This window comes from Suncus etruscus, chromosome 11 (genome assembly GCF_024139225.1).
Source record: "Suncus etruscus isolate mSunEtr1 chromosome 11, mSunEtr1.pri.cur, whole genome shotgun sequence".
Lineage (NCBI taxonomy): Eukaryota > Metazoa > Chordata > Mammalia > Eulipotyphla > Soricidae > Suncus > Suncus etruscus.
Genome location: NC_064858.1, coordinates 47301261 through 47323457, shown reverse-complemented (window position 1 = coordinate 47323457; position 22197 = coordinate 47301261). Strand labels below are relative to the sequence as shown.

Genomic DNA, 22197 nt, shown 5'->3' with positions numbered 1-22197 from the left:
ATGCCTTCTCTGCATTCTATTGATATGATCATGTGATTTTTTTTTCTTGTTGTTGATGTTGTGTATTATGTTGATAGATTACGGATGTTAAACCATCCTTGCATTCTTGGGATGAAACCTACTTGATCATAGTGGATGATCTTCTTAATGAGGCATGGAATCCTATTTGCCAGGATTTTGTTGAGGATCTTTGCATTTGTATTTATCAGCGGTATTGGTCTGTAATTTTCTTTTTTGGTAGCATCTTTGTCTGGTTTGGGTATCAAGGTGATGTTGGCTTCATAAAAGCTATTTGGAAGTGTTCCTGTTTTTTTGATTTCATGAAAGAGCCTTATCAGGTTTGGTAGAAGTTCCTCTTGAAAGGTTTGAAAGAATTCATTAGTAAATCCATCTGGGCCTGGACTTTTGTTTTTGGGCAGACATTTGATTACTGTCTTAATTTCCTCAATAGTGATGGGTGTGTTTAGATATGCTACATCCTCTTCATTCAACTGAGGAAGATTTATAAGAGTCCAAAAATTTATCCATTTCTTCCAGGTTTTCATTTTTAGTGACATAGAGTTTCTCAAAGTAGTTACTGATTACCCTTTGGATCTCTGCCATATCAGTAGTGATCTCTCCTTTTTCATTCCTAATATGAGTTATCAAATTTCTCTCTCTCTTTCTTTGTTAGTTTTGCCAGTGGTCTATCAATCTTGTTTATTTTTTCAAAGAACCAACTTCTACTTTCGTTGATCTTTTGGATCATTTTTCGTTTTACACTTCATTGATTTCTGCTCTTAGCTTTGTTATTTCCTTCTGTCTCCCTATTTTTGGGTCCTTTTGTTGAGTACTTTCTAATTCTATGAGCTGCGTCATTAAGCTATTCAGGTATGCCCCTTCTTTCCTGATTGTGTGCTTGCAAAGCTATAAATTTTCCTCTCAGTTCTGCTTTTTCTGTGTCCCATAGGTTCTGATAGTTTGTGTCTCCATTGTCATTTGCTTCTAAGAAGGTTTTGATTTCCTCTTTGATTTCATCTCGGACCCACTGGTTATTCAGTTGTAGGTTGTTTAACTTCCAGGTATTAAAGTTTTTCTTCTGTGTTTCTTTGTAGTTCACATATAATTTCAGGGCCTTGTTGTCAGCGAAGGTAGCCTGCAAAATTTCTATCTCTTGATATTATGGAGGTATGTTTTATCTGCTAGCATGTAGTCTATCCTGGAGAATGTCCCATGTACATTAGAGAAGAATATGTATCCAGGCTTCTGGGGGTGGAGTGTCCTGTATATATCTACTAGGCCTCTTTCTTCCATTTCTCTTTTCAGGTCTAGTATATTCTTGTTGGGTTTCAGTCTGGTTGACCTGTCAAGTGTTGACAATGCCGTGTTGAGGTCTCCCACAATTATTGTGTTGTTATTGATATTATTTTTCAGATTTGTCAACAATTTTATTAAATATTTTGCTGGCCCCTCATTCGGTGCACATATTTTTAGGAGAGTGATTTCTTCCTGCTGTACGTATCCCTTGATTAATACAAAATGTACATCTTTGTCCCTTACAACTTTCCTAAGTATAAAGTTTGCATCATCTGATATTAGTATGGCCACTCCAGCTTTTTTATGGATGTTGTTTGCTTTGATGATTTTCCTCCAAACTTTTATTTTGAGTCTATATTTGTTCTGACTATTTAGGTGCATTTCTTGTAGGCAGCAGAAGGTTGGATTGAGTTTTTTGATCCATTTAGCCACTCTGTGTCTCTTAAGTGGTGCATTTAGTCCATTGAGATTGAGAGAAAGAATTGTCCTGGGATTACTACTGCCATCTTTATATCGGAGTTTGGTGTGTCTGTTGTTCAGTCTTGTTTTAAAGTAGGCCATTCAGTTTTTCTTTTAAGAATGGTTTTGAGTCTGTAAAGTTTCTCAGCTGTTGTTTGTCTGTGAAACCATGTATTGTTCCTTCAAACCGGAAAGTGAGTTTTGCTGGGTGCAGTATTCTAGGCGAAGCATTTATTTCATTGAGTTTTGTCACTATGTCCCACCACTGCCTTCTGGCCTTGAGTGTTTCCGGTGACAGGTCTGCAGTAAATCTCAAGGATGTTCCCTTGAATGTAATTTCTCTTTTCCATCTTGCTGCTTTCAGAATTCTGTCTCTATTTGTGGGATTCATCATTGTGACTAGGGTGTGTTTTGGTGTGTTTTTTCTGGGGTCTCTTTTAGTTGGCACTCTTTGGGCATGCAGGATTTGATCGCATGTATTCATTAGCTCTGGTAGTTTCTCTTAAATGATGTTCTTGACCGTTGATTTTTCCTGGAGATTTTCTTCCTGGGTCTCTGGGACTCCAATGATTTTTAAGTTGTTTCTGTTGAGCTTATTGTAGACTTCTATTTTCATCCGTTCCTATTCTTTGAGTAATTTTTCCATTGTTTGATGATTTGTTTTAAGGCTTTTTTCCAATTTCTTCTGCTGTATGGAATTGTTATTTATCTCATCTTCCAGTGTACTAATTCTATCCTTAGTTGCTGTTAACCCATGGGAAAGCTCAACCATGTTTTTCCTCAATTCATCTACTTAATTTTTCGGACCTGTTATTTGACCTGAAATTTCAGTTTGGAGTTTTCTTATTTCTATCTTCATATTTTCTTGATTCTTATTAGTGTTCTCTTCTATACTTTCTTTGAGTTCTTTGAACATCTTCCATATTGTGACTCTAAACTCCTTATCTGAGAGACTCACTAGTTGGTTGGTCATGTTCAAGTCATCAGAGTTGCCATCATCATTCTTTATGTCTGGTGCTGGCCTGCATTGTTTCCCCATTGTCATACTTGTATTGTGAGTTTTTAACGTGTTGTGTTTGTATTTATTGGCTAAATGATATGCATGGCCGGGAAGTGGAGCGGAGCGGCCATGCTCCTCTGGCTCCACCCTTTCTGGGCTTGTAAACTCACCTCCAGGGAAGGCTCCAGGGGAAGATAAGCTGTCCTCAGATGAGCCATACACTGGATGAAATCAGACCAAAAATGGAGCACAGCACAGAAGACAGGCACATATGGGTGCTGGCATCAGAGTTCCAGCATTGTTCAGCCTCCAGTACAGTTCTTAGTTTGATTTTTTCTTCTTATTTCAATGGCGTTCTTTCCTTAGAAAGAGCACACGGTCACGTAGCAAAGCAGAGCGGCTATGTTCTGCTGGAGCCTCTTTTTGGACCACTCCCAAGAGGTTCAGGCAACAGGATAGGAAACAGACACACACAGGCAGCACTCACAATTTCTCACGGTCGGGTCCCACTGGGCAGGAGTAGTTTCATAGATTTTCCCAGCCTGATGTCACAAACTGGGGACCTGACTTCTGAAAAGTACTGCTTATAGTCAGTTTTCACGTTGTGAAGCAGTTCCTTGGTGTGCTCACCCTTGAATGAGCCTCTGGGAGAGCGAGTTTTCTGGAGCCTCTTTTCGGCCCACTCCCAAGAGGTTAAGGCGACAGGACATGAGAGTGACACACACAGGCAGCACTCACAATTTCTCACGGTTGGGCCCCACTGGGCAGGCGTAGTTTCGTAGATTTTCCCAGTCTGACGTCAGAAACCAATTTTTCAATTCTTATCATCAACAATCTATAGATAATTAAAAATGTAATTCTAATTGTTGTGTTAAAATATAGTAATAATTAAAATGTAAGACTAAGTGTGAATTGTAAAATTTATCAATCATTTTATGTTTTGAAGAATAACTTCAAGGTATTAGGTAGTAGTTTTCTATTCCTAATATTGTAGTTTTTAATTCTTCGCAGAATGATTTGGAACAAGTACTACGTCAAATTGGTGATAAGGATCAAAAGATACAGAATCTTGAAGCTTTATTACAGAAGAGTAAAGAAAATATTTCTCTATTAGAAAAAGAAAGAGAAGATCTTTATGCAAAAATTCAGGCCGGTGAAGGAGAAACTGCTGTTCTCAATCAGTTACAAGAGAAAAATCATACGTTACAGGAACAGGTAAGGTTGTCAGATATATTATAATGCTCAAATTTTTTTTTTATAAACTTTTAGTACTTTCTAAAATTATTCATTTCTTTTCATTAGATTGCATTTTTGCCAAGTCCTATCAAATTTACCTTTGAAGTAAATGAATCATTATTGTACAAAATATAAGTTAACAAATTTTTATGTTTCAGATTGTAACTGATTAGTTATGTGACTATGAGCAAATATTTTTATCTTATTAATGCATTTGAAGAATGGAGATGTTATTAGTAGTTCATTTATCTTATGGAATTTTGTCATGTTTAGAAGAAAGATTGCATAATGGTATATTTAGTAACCTAAAAGCTTCATTCCACTGTTAATTGCTAGGATTGTATTGATAATTTCTAGACTTAGTTGTTACTGAATTTTGATAATTTATGTGTTTTGGAATCATAAGTAACTAATATTCATTTTGACAAGTCACCTTATTGTTCTAAAACTCATTTTAGTTTAAAAGAAACTTTAAAAAGTTAATGCATTTTCAAACAAAAAAATGGATTTTGGGGTTAAAGATTCTCCAGTAAGAGATAAATTATATGAAGATAAAATATTGAAACAAAGTAACACTGGTTATATAACTTAATTAAACTGAGAATTAGACATGCCACAGTTCCCTTCTCAGACTTCAAAGATAACTATTATTGGGATTAGAGAGTTATCTCAGTGGTCAAGACACATGCCTGATGAATTATACCTCCCAAATTTTTACCCCTGATGCCTAAGTTTAAACCTTGATAGTACATGGCCTCCTGAGTACTTTTTGGTATAGTTCTAGAGACCCCTAGGCACTGCTAGATGTGTTTCTGGTGGCCTTTGCACAGCTACTAGAATATCACTTCTGGCCCTGAGCATTGAATTCTATGACTCAGTGGTCTAGTATCATCAGTAATGGGCTCTGGGCCCTCTAAGTACTACATGGGAAGCATTCCATCTCCTCCCTAAAAGTAAACCATGGTTAACAGTTATATAAAGATTCTTTAGACTATTTTCATTGTAACTTAAATATAATCTACCATTGTTAATTATAAAAATAGAATTAAGAAAGTCTATCCACTTTTTTCAAAGAATAAATTAAGAAATTTGAAAAAAGTAATCACCAGAAAAAGTTGTCTGTGTGGCAATATCTAGTTAACAAGACTAAGTATGATTAAGTATGGTGATCATTGTGCAGTATATGTAGTCATCAAATTTTTCTGTTTATCTGAAACAAATATGAGTACCTCAGTTAAAAAATATTAAAACATATCTACATTGTTCTGCTTTTGACATATTGAAATGATTTCTAGTTACATTATCCCAAACATAAACAACTAGAAAGGTAGACAAAGTATGTAAGACCTCTTTCTAAACATTGTATGTCAACAATGTAGGACTTTGCTACCTGACAGAGTGAAAGGAGTCTTTGACCACTATAACTTTTGACTTGGAGTAACTTTCCAGACTTTGTTGTAGGTTGAGGAAAACCAAGGAAATCATTCTTTTCTCACTGAAGTGAGGAATGAAAGTCTTATGCTTAGATTGTGACAGCTGATTCACAGGGCAGATATGAGAGAGGAAAAAACAGTGGAGTCTAAAAGCTCAAAATTGCATAGAGATTCAGTGAGTATTTGGCTGAATGTACCATAGGGTGGGATTCCATGAGGCCAGACAATGAATCAGGACCAGGTGAAAAACCACACTGCCTTACATGAGATTGATACATATTCAGGGTCCTACTAATAGAGAGAAAAGACGTAATTGGATTTGTGGTGGCACTGAGTAGAAACCCCCGAAATTCATGACAGGAGTAAATCTAAGCTATCTGTATAGTAATAGTTATATATGTCACCCAGACAAAGCATAAAGCCCCTAGATGATCTGGCTGAAGTATTATTATCATTATATAGCTGCCTCTTGGCATAAATTTGAGTAGTCTTTCAAGAAAGATAGCTAAATTCATGCAGGGGCACCTTTTACCCATAACATTTGTCATGGGGACATGACTAAGGCCTCAATTGATCAGATATTAACCATCAACCGCCCAAACCTTGGCTCCCAACATTGGAACCAGCACAATTTTCAGCATCAGCACCAGGAATTAAACTCCCCCTATGGAGGCCCAAATGCCTTCCTGGCACCATTTTGCTCCAGGTTAGGTTCATATGACACCCCGACGATGAGGAAACAGCAACAACTTAATCTAAGGGCAGGTTGCCCTTTCTCACCACATAACAGTATGATGAAATCAGAAGACGTTTTGTCCTAGGATTTGTGCAAAAATCAAGACCTCTAATTACAGAAGCCTGACTATGACAACCGTGACTGAGCAGAATTTTTTCTGGGACCATAAAGAAAGACCTTGAGGTTGGATAAACAACATGCCTGGAACCTGTAGTTCATGGTGGAGATACCCTGTATCTCTTAGGCCAAGGGAATTTCCTTTCTAATTTCCCCCAATGTTTACGGGTGCCTACACAAAAGAAAAAAAAAACAAACCCAAAAAACCCAAAACCTTGCCATATCTGACCCCCCTTTTCTTTCTATTTCAATTTAATTTATATTTTCTGGATGGGGGCTCCCATATTTTTCATAGAACCTTAGAACTTGAATCATTTTGTTCTGCTGCAAATTTCAATGTCTTCTACAAATTAGAAAATTAAAAAAAAAAACATGGATGGGATCCAAGGGCCAAGTGCTCTCAGAGCATTGAGTAGAAAACAATAAAGGTCAGATCTAAATACCCAAACCAAAGTCGGCAATGGTGGAGAGTCAAGAGATCCAGACTATAACAAGCTATACACAAAATGGACCTATTACACTGGTAGTCACTGGATGGAGGTATGGGATGCATGCTGGGAACTGTGGTGGAGAGGTCAACACTGGTAGTGGGAATAGCTCTAATCACTGTCACTATATGCCTTAAATACAACTGTGGGGGACTTGTGGTTCACAATGGTCTCAATAAAAAAAAAAAGAAAAAAAGAGAGATAACTAATTAGACCCATAATAAGTATAGACAAATGTTTAGACATAACTGGGGATGTTCGAAGACACAGAAAACACGATTTATAAGATTTAATGTCATTCAATAGAAATACTTTGTTTTTATTGTTGTTTTGGGCCATTCCTGGCAGTGCTCAGGTTTCACTTCTGGCTCTGCATTCAGGAATTATTCCTGATGGGTTTGGAGATTATATGGAGTGCTGAGAATCAAACTTGGGTCTGCTGTGTGCAAGGCAAATGCCTGCTTTGCTATTGCTCCAGTCCCACAGAAAGATTTTTAAATGACAAATTATGGAACCATCAAACAAATAATTTAAACATCTCTTAATATATACTTAAGGACAAAAAAGGACTAGTGAAGTAATGATAAGAACAGATACTACACTTGATCTTAGCCAAAAGGCCGAGAAGCGTAAGTAATGAGAACTTAAAGAAGTACTGTATTTATTCGAGTATAATGCACAAAATTTTCTAGCAAAAAAAGAAATCAAAATTTGGGTGCACATTATAAACAAGGGCTGGGGTGGGGTGGCAGTGGCAGCTGGTCCAACGAGGGTGCAGGCGAATTGTGAGTTCGCAGTGCGCCTTTTCCGGGCTGCAGCCACGCACTGTACTTGAGGGTGAAGAAAAAAATATACCCCAAGAAACCTGACCTATCTCTCATGACATCCTGGATTAAAACATCATGGGAAGACATATCAAAAGAAATGATCATCAAGATTTTTTTGAAGACAGGCATCAGCAATAAAATGGACGGCACAGAAGATGACCTGCTGTGGAATTCAGACTCGGAAGAAAGCAAAGAAACTGGAGAAACAGATGTTCCTGCCAACTGGGACACTGATGAAAAATTAACTCGAGATGAATGGGAACAACTCTGTAGTGTACCTGATGATGAATTTGACTTTGAAGCATTTTAAATAAATATTGTTACCAGTCATTTTATTTTGGTCTTGTGTTTATACCAGTTTAAGTTGTCAATAAATTATTTTTATCATGGCCACACATGTTCAACAATGTTTTTCTGTTAGTTACAATGCTTGGTGTGAAACAAGATTTTATACTGATTTTTAATAAAAAATTAGGGGTGCACGTTATACATGTGTACACATTATACTGGAATAAATATGGCAAAAGTCAAAATACCTAAATAAAAATGTCAGTTTTTTTTAGTAAGGTAGTAAATAATATTGGGAAATATTATTATTAGAAATTAATATGGTATAGTAATAATACCCTGAGACAATAGAGATGAGGGCTGGAAGGACCAGTCCATGATATGAAACTTTCCACAAAGAGTGGTGAGTGTAGTTAGAGAAATTACACTAACAACTATCATGACAATGGTACTGAGTGAGAGAAATAGAATGCCTGTCTTAAAGACAGTCAGGGAGTGTGTGTGTGTGTGTGTGTGTGTGTGTGTGTGTATGTGTGTGTGTGTGTGTGTGTGTGTGTGAGAGAGAGAGAGAGAAAGAGGGAGAGAGAGAGAGAGAGAGAGAGAGAGAGAATTGGGGGGCACTGGTGTCAGGAAGGTTGCACTGGTGAAGGGGGGTGTACTTTTTATGACTGAAACTGTACTACAAATGTGTTTGTAATCATGGTGCTTAAATAAAGATATAATTAATAAAAAGAGAGAAAGAAAGAACAAAGAGAATAATATTGGTGTACATTTAAACAAATCAGTTAAATCTGTCCAAAATGAAGATTAGAGAACTGGGGAGAAAAATCAGTGACTTAGTCACTAATGTATCAGTGTCATTTGACTTAATAATACATGAGCACACAAATTCAAGACATGAAACATACTCCAAGCTATATACACCAAAAGAATATCAGATGAATGACTATCATTAAATGACATATTTAAATTTAAAATATACAAATCTACAAGTACAGAAATAAAAGTCAAGACCAATAATGGGAAAAAATATCTGCCATACTCATATCTTCTAACTCAGAAATATAAGAATATATGTAACTTTTCTCACCGTATTAATGATCTGGCATTTGCAATGAGTGCAAGGTACTAATGGCACAGGGGTCTGAGAAATATTAAGTGGTAATTAAAATCCTCTATTAATGAGTATCTACTAAATTGAGTGTTTTATGGGTGAATTTTATTTCAACAGAATTATAAATTGCAATTTAGTAGGGAGGGTATAAAATTAAGAATCTGTAAATTTGTTGATTTAGATATACTGTGTATAACTTTGGAAGATGTAAAAAGGTTTTTTGAAGACAACCTGAGGTAACCTACATACTTCACTTACTTTGATTATTAGCAGGATTTAAATCATTATATTTTTCTTGATTATATCATTTGTGACCTGTATAATTAGTCTTGTTTTTATGGTAGGTGACTCAACTAATGGAGAAACTGAAGAATCAATCAGAAAGCCATAAACAAGCCCAGGAAGATTTGCATGACCAGGTGCAAGAGCAGAAGGCACATTTGAGAGCGGCACAAGACCGTGTCCTTTCCCTGGAAACCAGCACCAGTGAGTTAAGCAGTCAGTTAAGTGAGAGCAAAGAGAAGGTTTCACAGCTTGAAATACAGGTAATGTTGAATTATGCAACTAAGCACTAGGTTTTTTTTTTAGGACGTTTTTATTACCAATTTCAGAACTTAAAAGTTCTGGAAATGAATAAAACTTTTTGGACATACTTAAAACTACTAACCTATCCCCAGCAAATGTTTAATACCATAAATTTTATGTTGTGGGTGTGTGTTTGTATTTTACCACAATGAAAAGAATATTTTCTGCAATTTTTTGACTGATGCAACTTGCTCAACCAAGATCACATAGCAGAAACCTGGAGCAATAGGGCATTTGCCTTGCTCACAGCTGACCAGGGTTTGATCCTAGCATTCCAAATGCTTCTCTGCCATCATGAATGATTCCTAAGCAGAGCCAGGAGTAACCTTGAACATTGCTAGGGTGGCCCCTTCAAAAAAACAAACATAAAATAAATTAAATTAAAATAAACATTTAAAAGGAGTATCAAATAATACACAGGAGTCAAGTCATGATCTGAACCTGTTGCTTTCACTCCATTTTCTTTGCGTAGTGACCATTTATCATAAGAAGAGTAACATTTATATTTTTCCCTTTGAAAAATATGGTCCCTTTTTCTTCAAGAAAGTTCTTTGCTGTCAAATAAGCACATCTTTTCTTCATTCATCCAAACATTAGTAAGTTCTGTCTCCCCTATTCATTCCTCCATGGGAAATTTTCTCATGCATACTTTTTCCAGTCTCTAAATTCTTGTTTTTTTTTTTTTTAATGACTTAATTTTTTTTTTTGTTTGTTTTTGTTTTTGGACCTGGCTGTCTGCTCAGAAATAGCTCCTGGCAGGCACGGGGGAACATATGGGATGCCGGGATTCGAACCAACCACCTTAGGTCCTGGATCTTCTGCTTGCAAGGCAAACACCGCTGTGGTATCTCTCTGGCCCCAAATGACTTAATTTTAAAAGATTATTGTAATGATAGAACCAAGTGTTACAAACCACAAAATATCAATTTTTTTTTTGTTTTGCTTTTGTTTTTGGGTCACACACTTTTGTTTTTGCTTTGGCCCTCATCAATATTTTAAGCAAGTGTAAGGGTGGAAATGAATAATTAAATTTGTTTACAATTGTTACAGATTAAAGCCAAAACTGAATTATTATTATCATCAGAAGCAGCAAAAACTGCACAAAGAGCAGATCTTCAAAATCATTTGGACACTGCACAAAATGCATTACAAGATAAACAGCAGGTAGGAGAATCTGAAGCAATTTTGTGTCAGATTTTCATGCTTTAAAAGATCAGTTATCTGCTGTGTACAAAAGTGATACCCAGCTTTATATAATCTTGTAATATATTTGAGTTTTCATCTTAATTTCTGCCAAAGTTCAGAACTCATTGAGACAGTATGAATAGTAGTTGTAGGCATCAGATAGAAATAAAAATTAACTTTATTTTTTATAAAGCTCAACTTGTATGTAGTTCTGGTGGGCTTTTTAAATATTGTAGTTCTCTCTTGGATTATAAGATAGAAGCCCTTGCATACTTGAAATATTTATACCTAGTTGTTGAATTGATGCTTGATTCCATCTAGTGCCAGTGATTGAGAAAAGGAGGAGGGTAGGCTTCCTTTTCAGCCTGTTTTTAGTGAATTGGACCATTACTTAGATTGGACCATTACTCTGATGTACTTACCACTTGGAAGCAGAAGAGAACCATGTACATTCTATCTCAAGAAAAAAAATTAGTCTGTCTTTATGGGAGTTATTAGTTTTGGTGTAAGTAGAGAAGTTAAATTTTACAGTGCTTACAATGCAATAATATAATGTTTTAGTGGCAAGATCAAAATAGTTGATTTTTCTTACCTTTTACCAGATAGAAACTTGTAAAATTTACTTTTTAGTCTGGATGTGATATTGGTTGTTGGTCTACTTATTTATTTTTTAAAGTGTAGAAGTATATAGCAGATTCTCAAATAACATTTCATTCCACATCATTTCCTTAAATTGTGATGGGCATGAAAGAATTCAGCTAATGATGCTTGATATTGTTTTATTCAAAGATCTTGTTTTAGTTTAAAAATTTAACATTTCTAAGTATATCAATGATGTTTAAGTGAGTACTTTCATTCATCACATTCACAAAATAAAGCAAAACTGCATTTACTCTAAGCCCCCAAACTGTCTTTGCATTGGACAAATATGTGTGTATGTATACATATATATTTGGAAATGACTATGTGTACAGAACACAAAAAGGTGTATATTTTTATATTATGCATTATGCTTTATTTATTGTTCTGCAGCATGCCTTTTTTTTGGTTTTTGGGTCACACCCGGCAGTTCTCAGGGGTTACTCCTGGCTCCATGCTCAAAAGTGGCTCCTGATAGGCTTGGGGGACCATAAGGGATGCTGGGATTCGAACCAATGACCTTCTGCATGAAAGACAAACGCCTTACCTCCATGCTATCTCTCCAGCCCTGTAGCATGCTTTTTACTTACAATAGTAGTGTTAAAATATCTGGAAGAGGGGCCAAGAGATAACATGGAAGTAAGGCATTTGCCTTGCATGCAGATGGACAGTGGTTTGAATCCCAGCATCCCATGTGGTTCTCCGAGCCTGCCAGGAACAATTTCTGAGCATAGAGCCAGGAGTAACCCCTGAGTGCTGTCAGGTGTGACCCAAAAACCAAAGAAAAAATAAATAATAAATAAAATAAAAATATATGGAAAATATTTTCTAAGCATAAAACCCAGAAACTATATTGAAAAAATATGAGAGTAACAACACAAATATTCATATTCTTTAGCCAAAAATCTTAAAAATTTTTTGTAAACAAGAGCAGGAAAGATTTTGTACTGTCATTATAGACATCAATATGTCTGGGCCAGAGTGGTAGCCTAGCAGTAGGGTAAGGTAGTCGCCTTGCATGCAAGTGACCTAGGACAGACATGAGTTCAATCCCTGGCATTCCATATGGTCCCCCAAGCCAGGAGTGATTTCTGAGCACAGAGCCAGGTGTAAATCCTGACTGCCATTGGGTGTGGCTCCAAAAAAACAAAACAAAAAAGAAATCAACATGTCTGATGAGATGTTAATATTCTTGATAATTAAGCTTAATATATTAATAAAACTACAAAAGATGATCAAAATTTTTGTTTTTGTTTTTTTGCCACAACTGGTGATGCTCTGCACTCAGAAATCTTTCCTGGCTTAGGGGACCATATGGGATGTCAGAGGACTCAAACCATGGTTCATCCTCTCTTAGTGCATGCAAGGCAAATGCCCTACCGTTTGTGCCACTGCTTTGGCCCCTAAAAATAAGTGATTTTGATATGGAAAATGGTAATTATAATAAAATAGTATTATTATTAGCTTGTTTCATGTTATATCTTTTGAGTCATAAAAAGAGCTTTTCTAAAAAAAGCATCAATAGCCTACTAACTTTTATCCAGATAAACTTAGTGTTCCAGATTGTAAGACTTAAGAGCAGCTCTTTTTTACTGACTTGTAAATAAAACTGATGCTACATCATGAGACTTTTTTTTATGGTCTTATTCCCTAGAGTTTTTTACACAAAATTAGTAGTTTCCAGTTTCTTTGGCCAGCCTTATTGGCCCAATGATAAGCCTGACCAAATAAATCCTTATCAAAGTTTTCTTCCATTTTCCTTTTTCTGTAGGAGTTAAATAAGATCACTACTCAATTGGATCAGGTCACTACAAAGTTGCAGGAAAAGCATGAACATTGCAGTCATCTGGAAAGTCATCTTAAAGAGCATAAAGAGAAATGTCTCTCTTTAGAACAGAAAGCTGACGCTCTAGAAGGTCAAATTAAGGTTTGTATAAAAGAAATTGAAGCTAAACATATTTTCTACTGCTGCAGCAATGGAAGATGATGTAGAAAGGATAAAAGATTTTTAATTAAAAAAGGTAAAATTGTGGTATAAAATTTTTTTTAAATTTTTATTTATAATCTTGAATTCCATATTTATAACTTATAAATAGCTTTTACAAATGACATTGAATATGTATACTGGTTCCATTATATGTATGATTATTTAATAGAGATAACAAATCAGGGCATACTCTATAGGAAAGTTATTATTGTATAGTTACTTTAGTTTTGTCATTCTGCCATTCTTACCTCTTTATTCAGATATAGTAGACCTTTTCCCATTTAAAATTTGCATTTTTATTATTCAGATTTTACTTCTAAATAATAGTAAATATAGGTGATGACAAGCTACATCTTAGTTAACTAAAATTACTGTCAGTGTTTATTTATCAAAGAGATTAAATGACTAGTCATATCATGGATATATTTATCTTGAGTATTGTATCCTTCAAATTTTGGGACTTTTCAACTACTATCAATCAAACAAAAAGTTCTAAAGGGTACTATAGCTACACATATATACTTGTATACGAACATAGAATCATGGGGTGCGTGTCTGTATTTACATATATCTGACAATATAACATTGAAAAAGAACTACATTATGATTTTATGAGTTTGTTTCCTCATTATGGTTGATGATAACTAATGACAAATTTTTGACTGAAAGGAACAAAAAATTAATTGTATTGGAAAGTCAAGTGAAAATTCATTTCAGAATTATTAAAGGTGCATATTGTGGGTTGGAAAGAGTTAAATAGACTGAGTGCATTTCAAGAAGAGGTCTTTGTTTGTAGGAGGTCCATATTTGATCCCTGGCACCACATGGTCTCTGAGCACACAGCCAAAAGTATCCTCTGAGTAGTTTTGATACCCTCCACCAACAGCCCCCCCCCCAAAGGTTACTTAGCACCTGTATTATCTCCTGTGATTATATCAGCTTTTGAACATTTTATAATTGTTATTTTGCAAAGTATTCTATATGTTTTATAAAGATATATTGCTACAAAATCCAGAGAGATAGCACAGTGGTTGGGCATTTGCCTTACATTCAGCTGACCCAGGATGGACTAGTGTTCGATTCCTGGCATCCCATATGGCCCACTGAGCCTGCCAGGAGGGATTTCTGAAAACAGAGACAGGAGTAACCCCTGAGCGCTGTCGGGTGTGCCCCCCCAAGAAAGGTATATTGTTATAAACTAGGTATATCAAATATTTGATAAAAGTATTGCAAACCCTAAATATTTTTGTTTAATTAAAAGGTATTTGGAGCATAAAATTGGTAAAACTATATCAAAAGATGCATTACTAACAGATAATCAAAATTATTAAATCTGATTTGATAAATTTTTAGTAATAAAGATATAAACGTATTAGAACACAAATTCACTGAAGAATTAGAGTCAAACTAGATCAAGAAGCAATATCACAGGGGGTAGACTGTTTACCTTATACGCAATTGACCCAGGTCTGATCCCTGGCATCCCATGTGGTCCCTAAGTCTATCAGGAGTGATCTGAGTGCAGAGCCAGGAACAACCCTGGAGTATCACTCTGTGTGCCTCAAAAACAAGAACAAAATAACAAAGAAGCAACTCTTTAATTATTTTATGTTTAGGTCAAAGGTATTCATTAGCAGGGCAGCATGATAGCATCATTTCAGCTCTAAATGTGTATAGTCGCAATCAATTTGTTAATTATGAATATACAGGGTCAAACATTTTAAGTTGTCCATGTATAAACTTAAGTTTGTTTGTTTGTTTGTTTTTTGGTTTTTGGGTCACACCTGGCAGTGCTCAGGGGTTACTCCTGGCTCTAGACTCAGAAATCGCCCCTGGCCCCAGGGGACCATATGGGATGTCAGGATTTGAACCACCGTCCTTCTGCATGAAAGGCAAACTCCTTACCTCCATGCTCTCTCTCCGGCCCCTGTCCATGTATAAACTTATTGCATGTGTTTTGTATCTGAACTAATAAGTTTTATTCAGGTTATAAATATGATTACTTTATGTCCAAAGAATACATAATCAATATGCTGTTTTTCTTTCATAGAAATTAGAAGCTGATACTCTAGAAGTGAAAGCAAGCAAGGAACAAGTTTTGCAGGATTTACATCAGCAAAGACAATTGAACACAGATTTAGAGCTTAGAAATACAGAATTGAGTAAACAACTTGAAGTGGAGAAAGAATTGTAAGTTAAATCAATTACTTCTGGGAGAGATTTATAAACTAAATATTAGCATTTCCTTAAATTTCAGTTTTGCTATCCCAGTAATTTAAAGTTACTAAATGTTTTTTATACTGATTCTATTAACTCTTTATTATTTTAATTCTTAGTATTTTATTTTTGTTGAGATAATATGATTACAATTATGTTTATGCTCTTGGTACAGAATTACTGCACCTCTAACATCAACAAAGTGCCGAAGATCCTCCACCACTATTCTCATATCTTTTCTAGTCTGGCATTTTCTTTTGCAATCTCAGTTCCACTTCCCCTCCAATTTGGTGACCTCAGCACTATTGGCAAAGGCACTAAAGGCAAAGGAATTTTTTTTAATTGGATACTGTTTATTCCCTTGTTTTGTTTTATTCTATACCACACATGAGTGAGATCATCTGACATTTGCCACCAACCTATTCTGTCATTTAACATGGTATCCTCTAGTTCTGTCTAAGTTTAAGCAAAAGGCAAAAATTGTGGAGTTCAATACACTTACAGTTAGAGAAAATATTGATATATAAGAATGTATTGCCATTCTATGGCTATTTGGTGTGTTTTTGCAGTTTAACAGTTTCTCTGACTTTTTCTTATTTTCTCAATATGCACTATGAGATTGACCTTTTAATGTGGCTACCTGCTTCCATTTGTATTTTCTTGTTAATTTCTAAGCATTTTTAACTTAACTGTGCAGTTTACATCTAAGCTCTTTGCCCTTTTGAATTTAAAGCAGGTAAGTCTCACCCTTATTGTCCTCCTTCCCATTTTAAGGCATTTCTTATATTTCTGTTTTCTGATCTCTATTTATCTTTTATATAATATTAGAATTTCTTACAGAGTTGATTTTTTTTTCTTACAGAGTTGATTTAAACAACAAATCAGTTTAGGTATTGTTTGAAAATATTTTAAATCACTTCTTCCTTCAAGTCTTAAGTGTCACCTAATGAGGAGGATTCTTGGAGTTTCTTTTTCATTGAGACTTCTCATACTTTGTCTTCTGAATTATAGTTTCATTTACAAAATGTCACATGAATTTTATAATGGTTATTAATATGTAAGTCTTTATTTTTTGTCTTTAAGATATATCTTTTGTTTGTTAATTGTCATTTTGATTACAATATGTTCTTTAGTTTGGCATAGTTTTGTTTGGATTTCTGATCTTTCTGGATAAGTGTGTATGTCTCCATAATATATTGGGGAAATTTCTGTATTTGTTTTTTCCTCCAGGAATATGTATCCTTTCTTTCTTCCTCCTGCAATATTTATCTCTCCCCTACCTTCCCTTTTCCTCTTCTGCAATTCTCACAATGTGTATATTATTATTCTTAATGTCATCCATGTATTTCTAATGTTATAGTAAATTTATAAATGATTTTTTAGTTTTCTTCTGTTGATGCACTGTATATTGTTCTGAGGTTACTAATTTGAGTTTCAGCTGCTTCTGTTTAGCTGCAAAGACTCACTAATGTGATTGTTTTTGTTTTTTGTTTGTTTGTTTTGGGGTCATACCTGGTGATACTCATGGGATACTCCTGGCTCTGTGCTCAGCAATTACTTCTGGCAGTGCTTGGGAAACATAAGGGATGCTGTGAATTAAACCTGGGTCTGCTGTTACAAGGCAAATACCCTACCAGCTTTACTACTGCCCTGGCTCCTTAATGTGATTTTTTTTTTAGCTTAGCTACTATGCCCTTTATTTTGCTCCTTAGTGTATGTTTGGATCAGGATTTTCATATCAATGCAAACTTCCTTTGAGCTCTTTGATTGGTATTGTCTTCTGATTTCTTCTTTTCATTGTACATCAGTAGCTTTGTTGCTTTTAAATGTTCCTTAGGTAGTTTAGAGATTTTTTTCTGTTTCTATTTTCAGTGCATCATGATCTGAGAATATTGTTGATACAATTTTCTATACTGCCTTCAAGCCTTGAGGGCTGCTTATAAGTTTGCTGTAAATCTTAAATTTGCTTTTACATGTGCAATTTCTCTTTTGGATCTTGCTGCTTTCAGTCTTCTCTTATCTATGATTTTCATCACTGTGACTAGGATGTTCCTAGGGGTGCTTTTATTTGGTTCTCATTTAGCTGGTATTCTTCAGGAGTCCAGGTTTTGGGAGTGAGCATTCTTCAGCTCTGGTAATTTCTTAGTGTTGTTCCAAATTTATCCCAAGGTTCTATTGTTGTCTGTTGAGGATACTTTACATCTTCTCATCATTTATTATAATTTTTTTTTATAATTTCTTCCTCTGAATGGAGGTGCTATGCAGATCATCTCCCAGCTCACAGCAGCTGTTACTCTGCTTCTGAGGCTTTCTGCTAGTGGAACCGAGGGCTCCAGAATGAGGATCTGGTGAGATGCAGGTGTAGAAGCAAATGTTGATGCAGGAAATAATCAATAGAGTGAAAATATACAAGAATTGGTCCAGAAAATGAAATTCAACCACATAAGCTTTCTGCTCCTAAGAAGGAACACAGCTTAGTGGAAGAAGACAGAAAAATGAGTGCCTGCCTTCTTCAGACCCCTGCTTTTATTGACAAGAACCAGGCCACACCCTAGGGTGGGAGAGGAATACCAAGTAGGGAATAATCAAATAATCCCATTACCAGATCACACCCTAGTGTGGAGTATGAATATTGATTAAGTTAGGACCAGTAATCCAACAGCTTTTCAGTGAGGTTTTTATTTCACTTACATTTTTTTTATCCTGATATTTCTTTTAGAAGTTTTCTCATTCCTATTGAGTCTTATGGGCTGTCTGTTTCATATTTCTTTCAGTTATTTGAGCAGACTTAACATTTCCTCACTAAAGTCCTGATCAAAGAGGTTAGATAGGTGGCTGATGTTGGTTGAATCTTCAGATCTAGCATCTTCAATCACAAGCTGTGGTGGGGTTCTGTATTGCTTTCCCACTGTGGCCTTTGTGGTGTGGTGCTGTTTTTTATGTGTTGTGGGCATGCGCCCCTAGAAGAAATGTACAGCTGCTGAGCAAAGTGGGTTTTGTCTTGGTTCACTCATCTTAGTTCAGCTCAAAAATGTGCCTCTTTTAGCTCATACTCTTCCCAAAGCCCTCAGTCACTTCTACTGCTGCTGGTCAATAGTCCTTTATTTCTCCTGGCCACTCTTGTCTGGGCTCACTCACCTGGTTGCCACAGAGATCAGAATCCATCCTCCTCAGGTAGTTTAGAAATCTATGTGTTTGAAGACTTTGCTGAGTTTTGTCCCTATCCATTGAAACAGTTGAATTTCCTTGATTAATTACAATACTTGGTGTCATTGGAGGCTAGAATTGGCAATGCATGATCTGGCCTGACCAATGATCAGGAACAAACATTTTCAGAACTGAGACCTGTGAGTTTGGATTGCTGTTGGGAGACCCCAATGCCTTGTGCCCTGTTTAGTGCTGAGCCGTAGTTGGCTTTGACTCTGGCCCAAGTTTCATAGTTGCTGGGAGATATCATCAATTCAAATCTAGCAAGCCTGGGAATTTCTGGTACTTATGGTCACTTGTATCAAATAGCAGCAGTTCAGTGAACATCATCATCATAGCTTCTGAGGTATTTGTATTACATGCATAATATTTAGTTGTAGGCCAAAAATCCATAAATCTGAGGGATATGAAACTAGGGTGTCATATAGTTATTGTTTAGATAAGCCTCTGCCACCAAGCTAGAGATGAACTTTCCTGTTGTTAGTTCAACTCATTCAGATATTTCCCATATGCTTCAATGCTGCTTTCCTGCAGCTCTGAAAGATGATGGGGATTGGGCAGTTCCTACTGTGAAAAGTCTATACTGAATTTGAGCAGTGTTTTGGGATGCCATAATATGTTGAATTGGGCCATCTTCCTTTTAATACCTGTAAAATCACCCCATCGTATCTCCAAGCCCAGGTGAATGAGTCTGAATCAGGGTGCGCATGAAATAATCCAAACCAGGTTGAGGGTGAAACACGTGTACTCTGGCAGTATTCTACCTTGTACGGAGAGCTCTCTGCCTGCCAAAACCATTACTTTTATTGAGTAAAGAGACCATCTCTGGGTGAGGCAGTAAACCCATCCAGGTTTACAAGTAAGACAATCTCTGTTTTGGGGTAAATCCAAGTTGTAAACAAACATACAAAGAATCCAGGGATGATCTTTGTTTTGGGTAAAATAAGGTGTAACCCAACAAATACCAGGTATCATTAATTGTCAGTCTTGTTTGCCCTAGATGTTGATGTGAGCTTTGGATCATCCATGAACTCTTCTTCAGACACAAAAGTCATCAGATTTTTTTTTTTTTTGGTTTTTCGGCTACACCCAGTGATGCTCAGTGGTTACTCCTAACTATGTGCTCAGAAATCGCTCCTGGCTTGGGGGACCATATGGGCTGCCAGGGATTGAACCATGTTCCATCCTAGGCTAGCCCAGGCAAGGCAGATGCTTTACAGCTAGCATCATTGCTCCAGTCCCATTCAATATAGTACTGGAAGTACTTGTAGTAGTAATGAGGCAAGAAAAAGATATCAAGGGCATCCAGATAGTAAAGGAAGAAATCAAGCTCTCACTGTTTGCAGATGACATGCTTCTATATTTAGAAAATTCTAAAGACAACCAAAAATGCTTCTAGAAACAATAGATTCATATAGCAAAGTGGCAGGATGCAAAATTAACATGCAAAAATCAATGGCCTTCTTATACGCAAATAATAATAGAAAAGAAATGGACATTAAAAAAACAATCCCGGGCCCAGAGAGATAGCACAGTGGCGTTTGCCTTGCAAGCAGCCAATCCAGGACCAAAGGTGGTTGGTTCGAATCCCGGTGTCCCATATGGTCCCCCGTGCCTGCCAGGAGCTATTTCTTAGCAGACAGCCAGGAGTAACCCCTGAGCACCACCGGGTGTGGCCCCAAAACAAAAACAAAAACAAAACAAAACAAAACAAAACAAAACAAAAAAACAATCCCATTCACATTAGTGCCACTCAAACTCTAATACCTTGCAGTCAACTTAACTAAAGAGGTGAAGGACCTATACAAGGAAAACTACAAAAGACTGCTTCAAGAAATAAAGTAAGACACAAGGAAATGAAGAGACATTACCTGTTCATGGATGGGAAGGATTAATATCATTAAAATGGCATTACTCCCTAAAGCATTTTATAGATTTAATGCACAAGGATACCCATGACATTCATCAAAAAGTGGATCAAACACTCCTGTAATTCATCTGGAACAATAAACACCCATGAATAGCTAGAGCAACCCTTAGGAAAAAAGAAGATGTTAGGCATCACTTTCCCCAACTTTAAATTGTATTACAAAGTAATAGTCATTAAAACAGCATGATATTGGAATAAAGGCAGACCTTCCGATCAATGGAATAGTCTTGAGTATTCAGAGAATATTCCTCAGACATACAGTCAATTAGTCTTTGATGAAGGTGCAGGAAATGCAAAATGGAGCAAGGAGAGCCTCTTTAATAGTGATGTTGGGACAGCTGGTTAGCCACATGCAAAAAACAAACTTAGACTTCCATCTAACACCATGCACAAAGGTGAAATCCAAATGGATTAAAGAGCTTGATCTCAGACCTGAAACCATAATGTATATAAAACAACATGTAGGTAAAACATTGCTTGACACTGAGACTAAAGGAATCTTCATGGAGGAAACCTCTCTCTTCAAACAAGTGGAAGTGGACATAAACAAATTGGACTATATTAAGCTGAGAAGTTTCTGCACCTCAAAGGAAATAGTTACTAGGACACAATGGTCACCCACAATGAGAGAAACTATTCACCCAATGCCCATGAAACAAGAGGCTAATATCTAAGATATACAAGGTACTGACAGAACTTAACAAGGAAAAAACATCTAACCCCATTAAAAATGGGGAGAAGCAATAGAGACATCCTCAAAGAAGAACTACAAATGGCCAAAAGGCACATGAAAAAATACTCCACATCACTACTCAGGGAGATGCAAATGAAAACAACAATGTGGTATCATCTAGGCCACAGAGACTAGCACACATCACAAAGAACAAGAAAAGTCAGTGCTGGCAGGGATATGGATAGAAAGGAACTCTCGTTCACTGCTGGTGGGAATGCTGTCTAGTCCTGAATTTATGAAAAACATTATTGAGATTCCTCATACAACTGGATGTTGAGCTCCCTTATGATCCAGCTATACCACTCCTAGGAATATACCTAGGAACACAAAAACACATATAAAAATGCCTTCTGCAAACCTATACTTACTGAAGTGTTATTTACAATAGCCAGAATTCAGAAACAGTCCAGATGCCCAACAACAGATGAATGGCTAAAGAAACTGTAGTACATATACATAATGGAATACTATACAGCTGTCAGAAAAATGAAATCATGAAATTTCCCCATACATGGATGGATATGGAAACTATTATGCTGAGTGAAATAAGTCAGAAGGAGAAAGATAGATATAGAATAGTCTCATTCATATATGGATTTTAAGAAAAATAAAAGTCATTATTTTAATAATACACAGAGACAATAGAGATGAGGTCTGGAAGGATCGGCCCACAATATTAGCTTACCACAAAGAGTGGTGAGTGCAATTAGAGAAATAACT

At 36.2% G+C, this 22197-nt stretch overlaps 1 protein-coding gene and 1 non-coding gene across 2 annotated transcripts in view; one reads left to right on the top strand and one right to left on the bottom strand.

The window, feature by feature from the left end:
- The window catches only part of EEA1 (early endosome antigen 1), a 132689-nt gene that overhangs the window by 88589 nt on the left and 21903 nt on the right, over positions 1–22197 (top strand). Inside the window, exons 14-18 of the mRNA XM_049782801.1 lie at positions 3767–3970; positions 9339–9539; positions 10630–10743; positions 13175–13330; positions 15441–15580. Of these exons, the coding sequence (XP_049638758.1) occupies positions 3767–3970; positions 9339–9539; positions 10630–10743; positions 13175–13330; positions 15441–15580 (815 nt within the window). The remainder of the gene's footprint in view (positions 1–3766; positions 3971–9338; positions 9540–10629; positions 10744–13174; positions 13331–15440; positions 15581–22197) is intronic.
- LOC126023334 (U2 spliceosomal RNA) lies at positions 7213–7397 on the bottom strand. Its single transcript, XR_007500490.1, has one exon. It is a non-coding gene; the product is annotated as a U2 spliceosomal RNA (small nuclear RNA).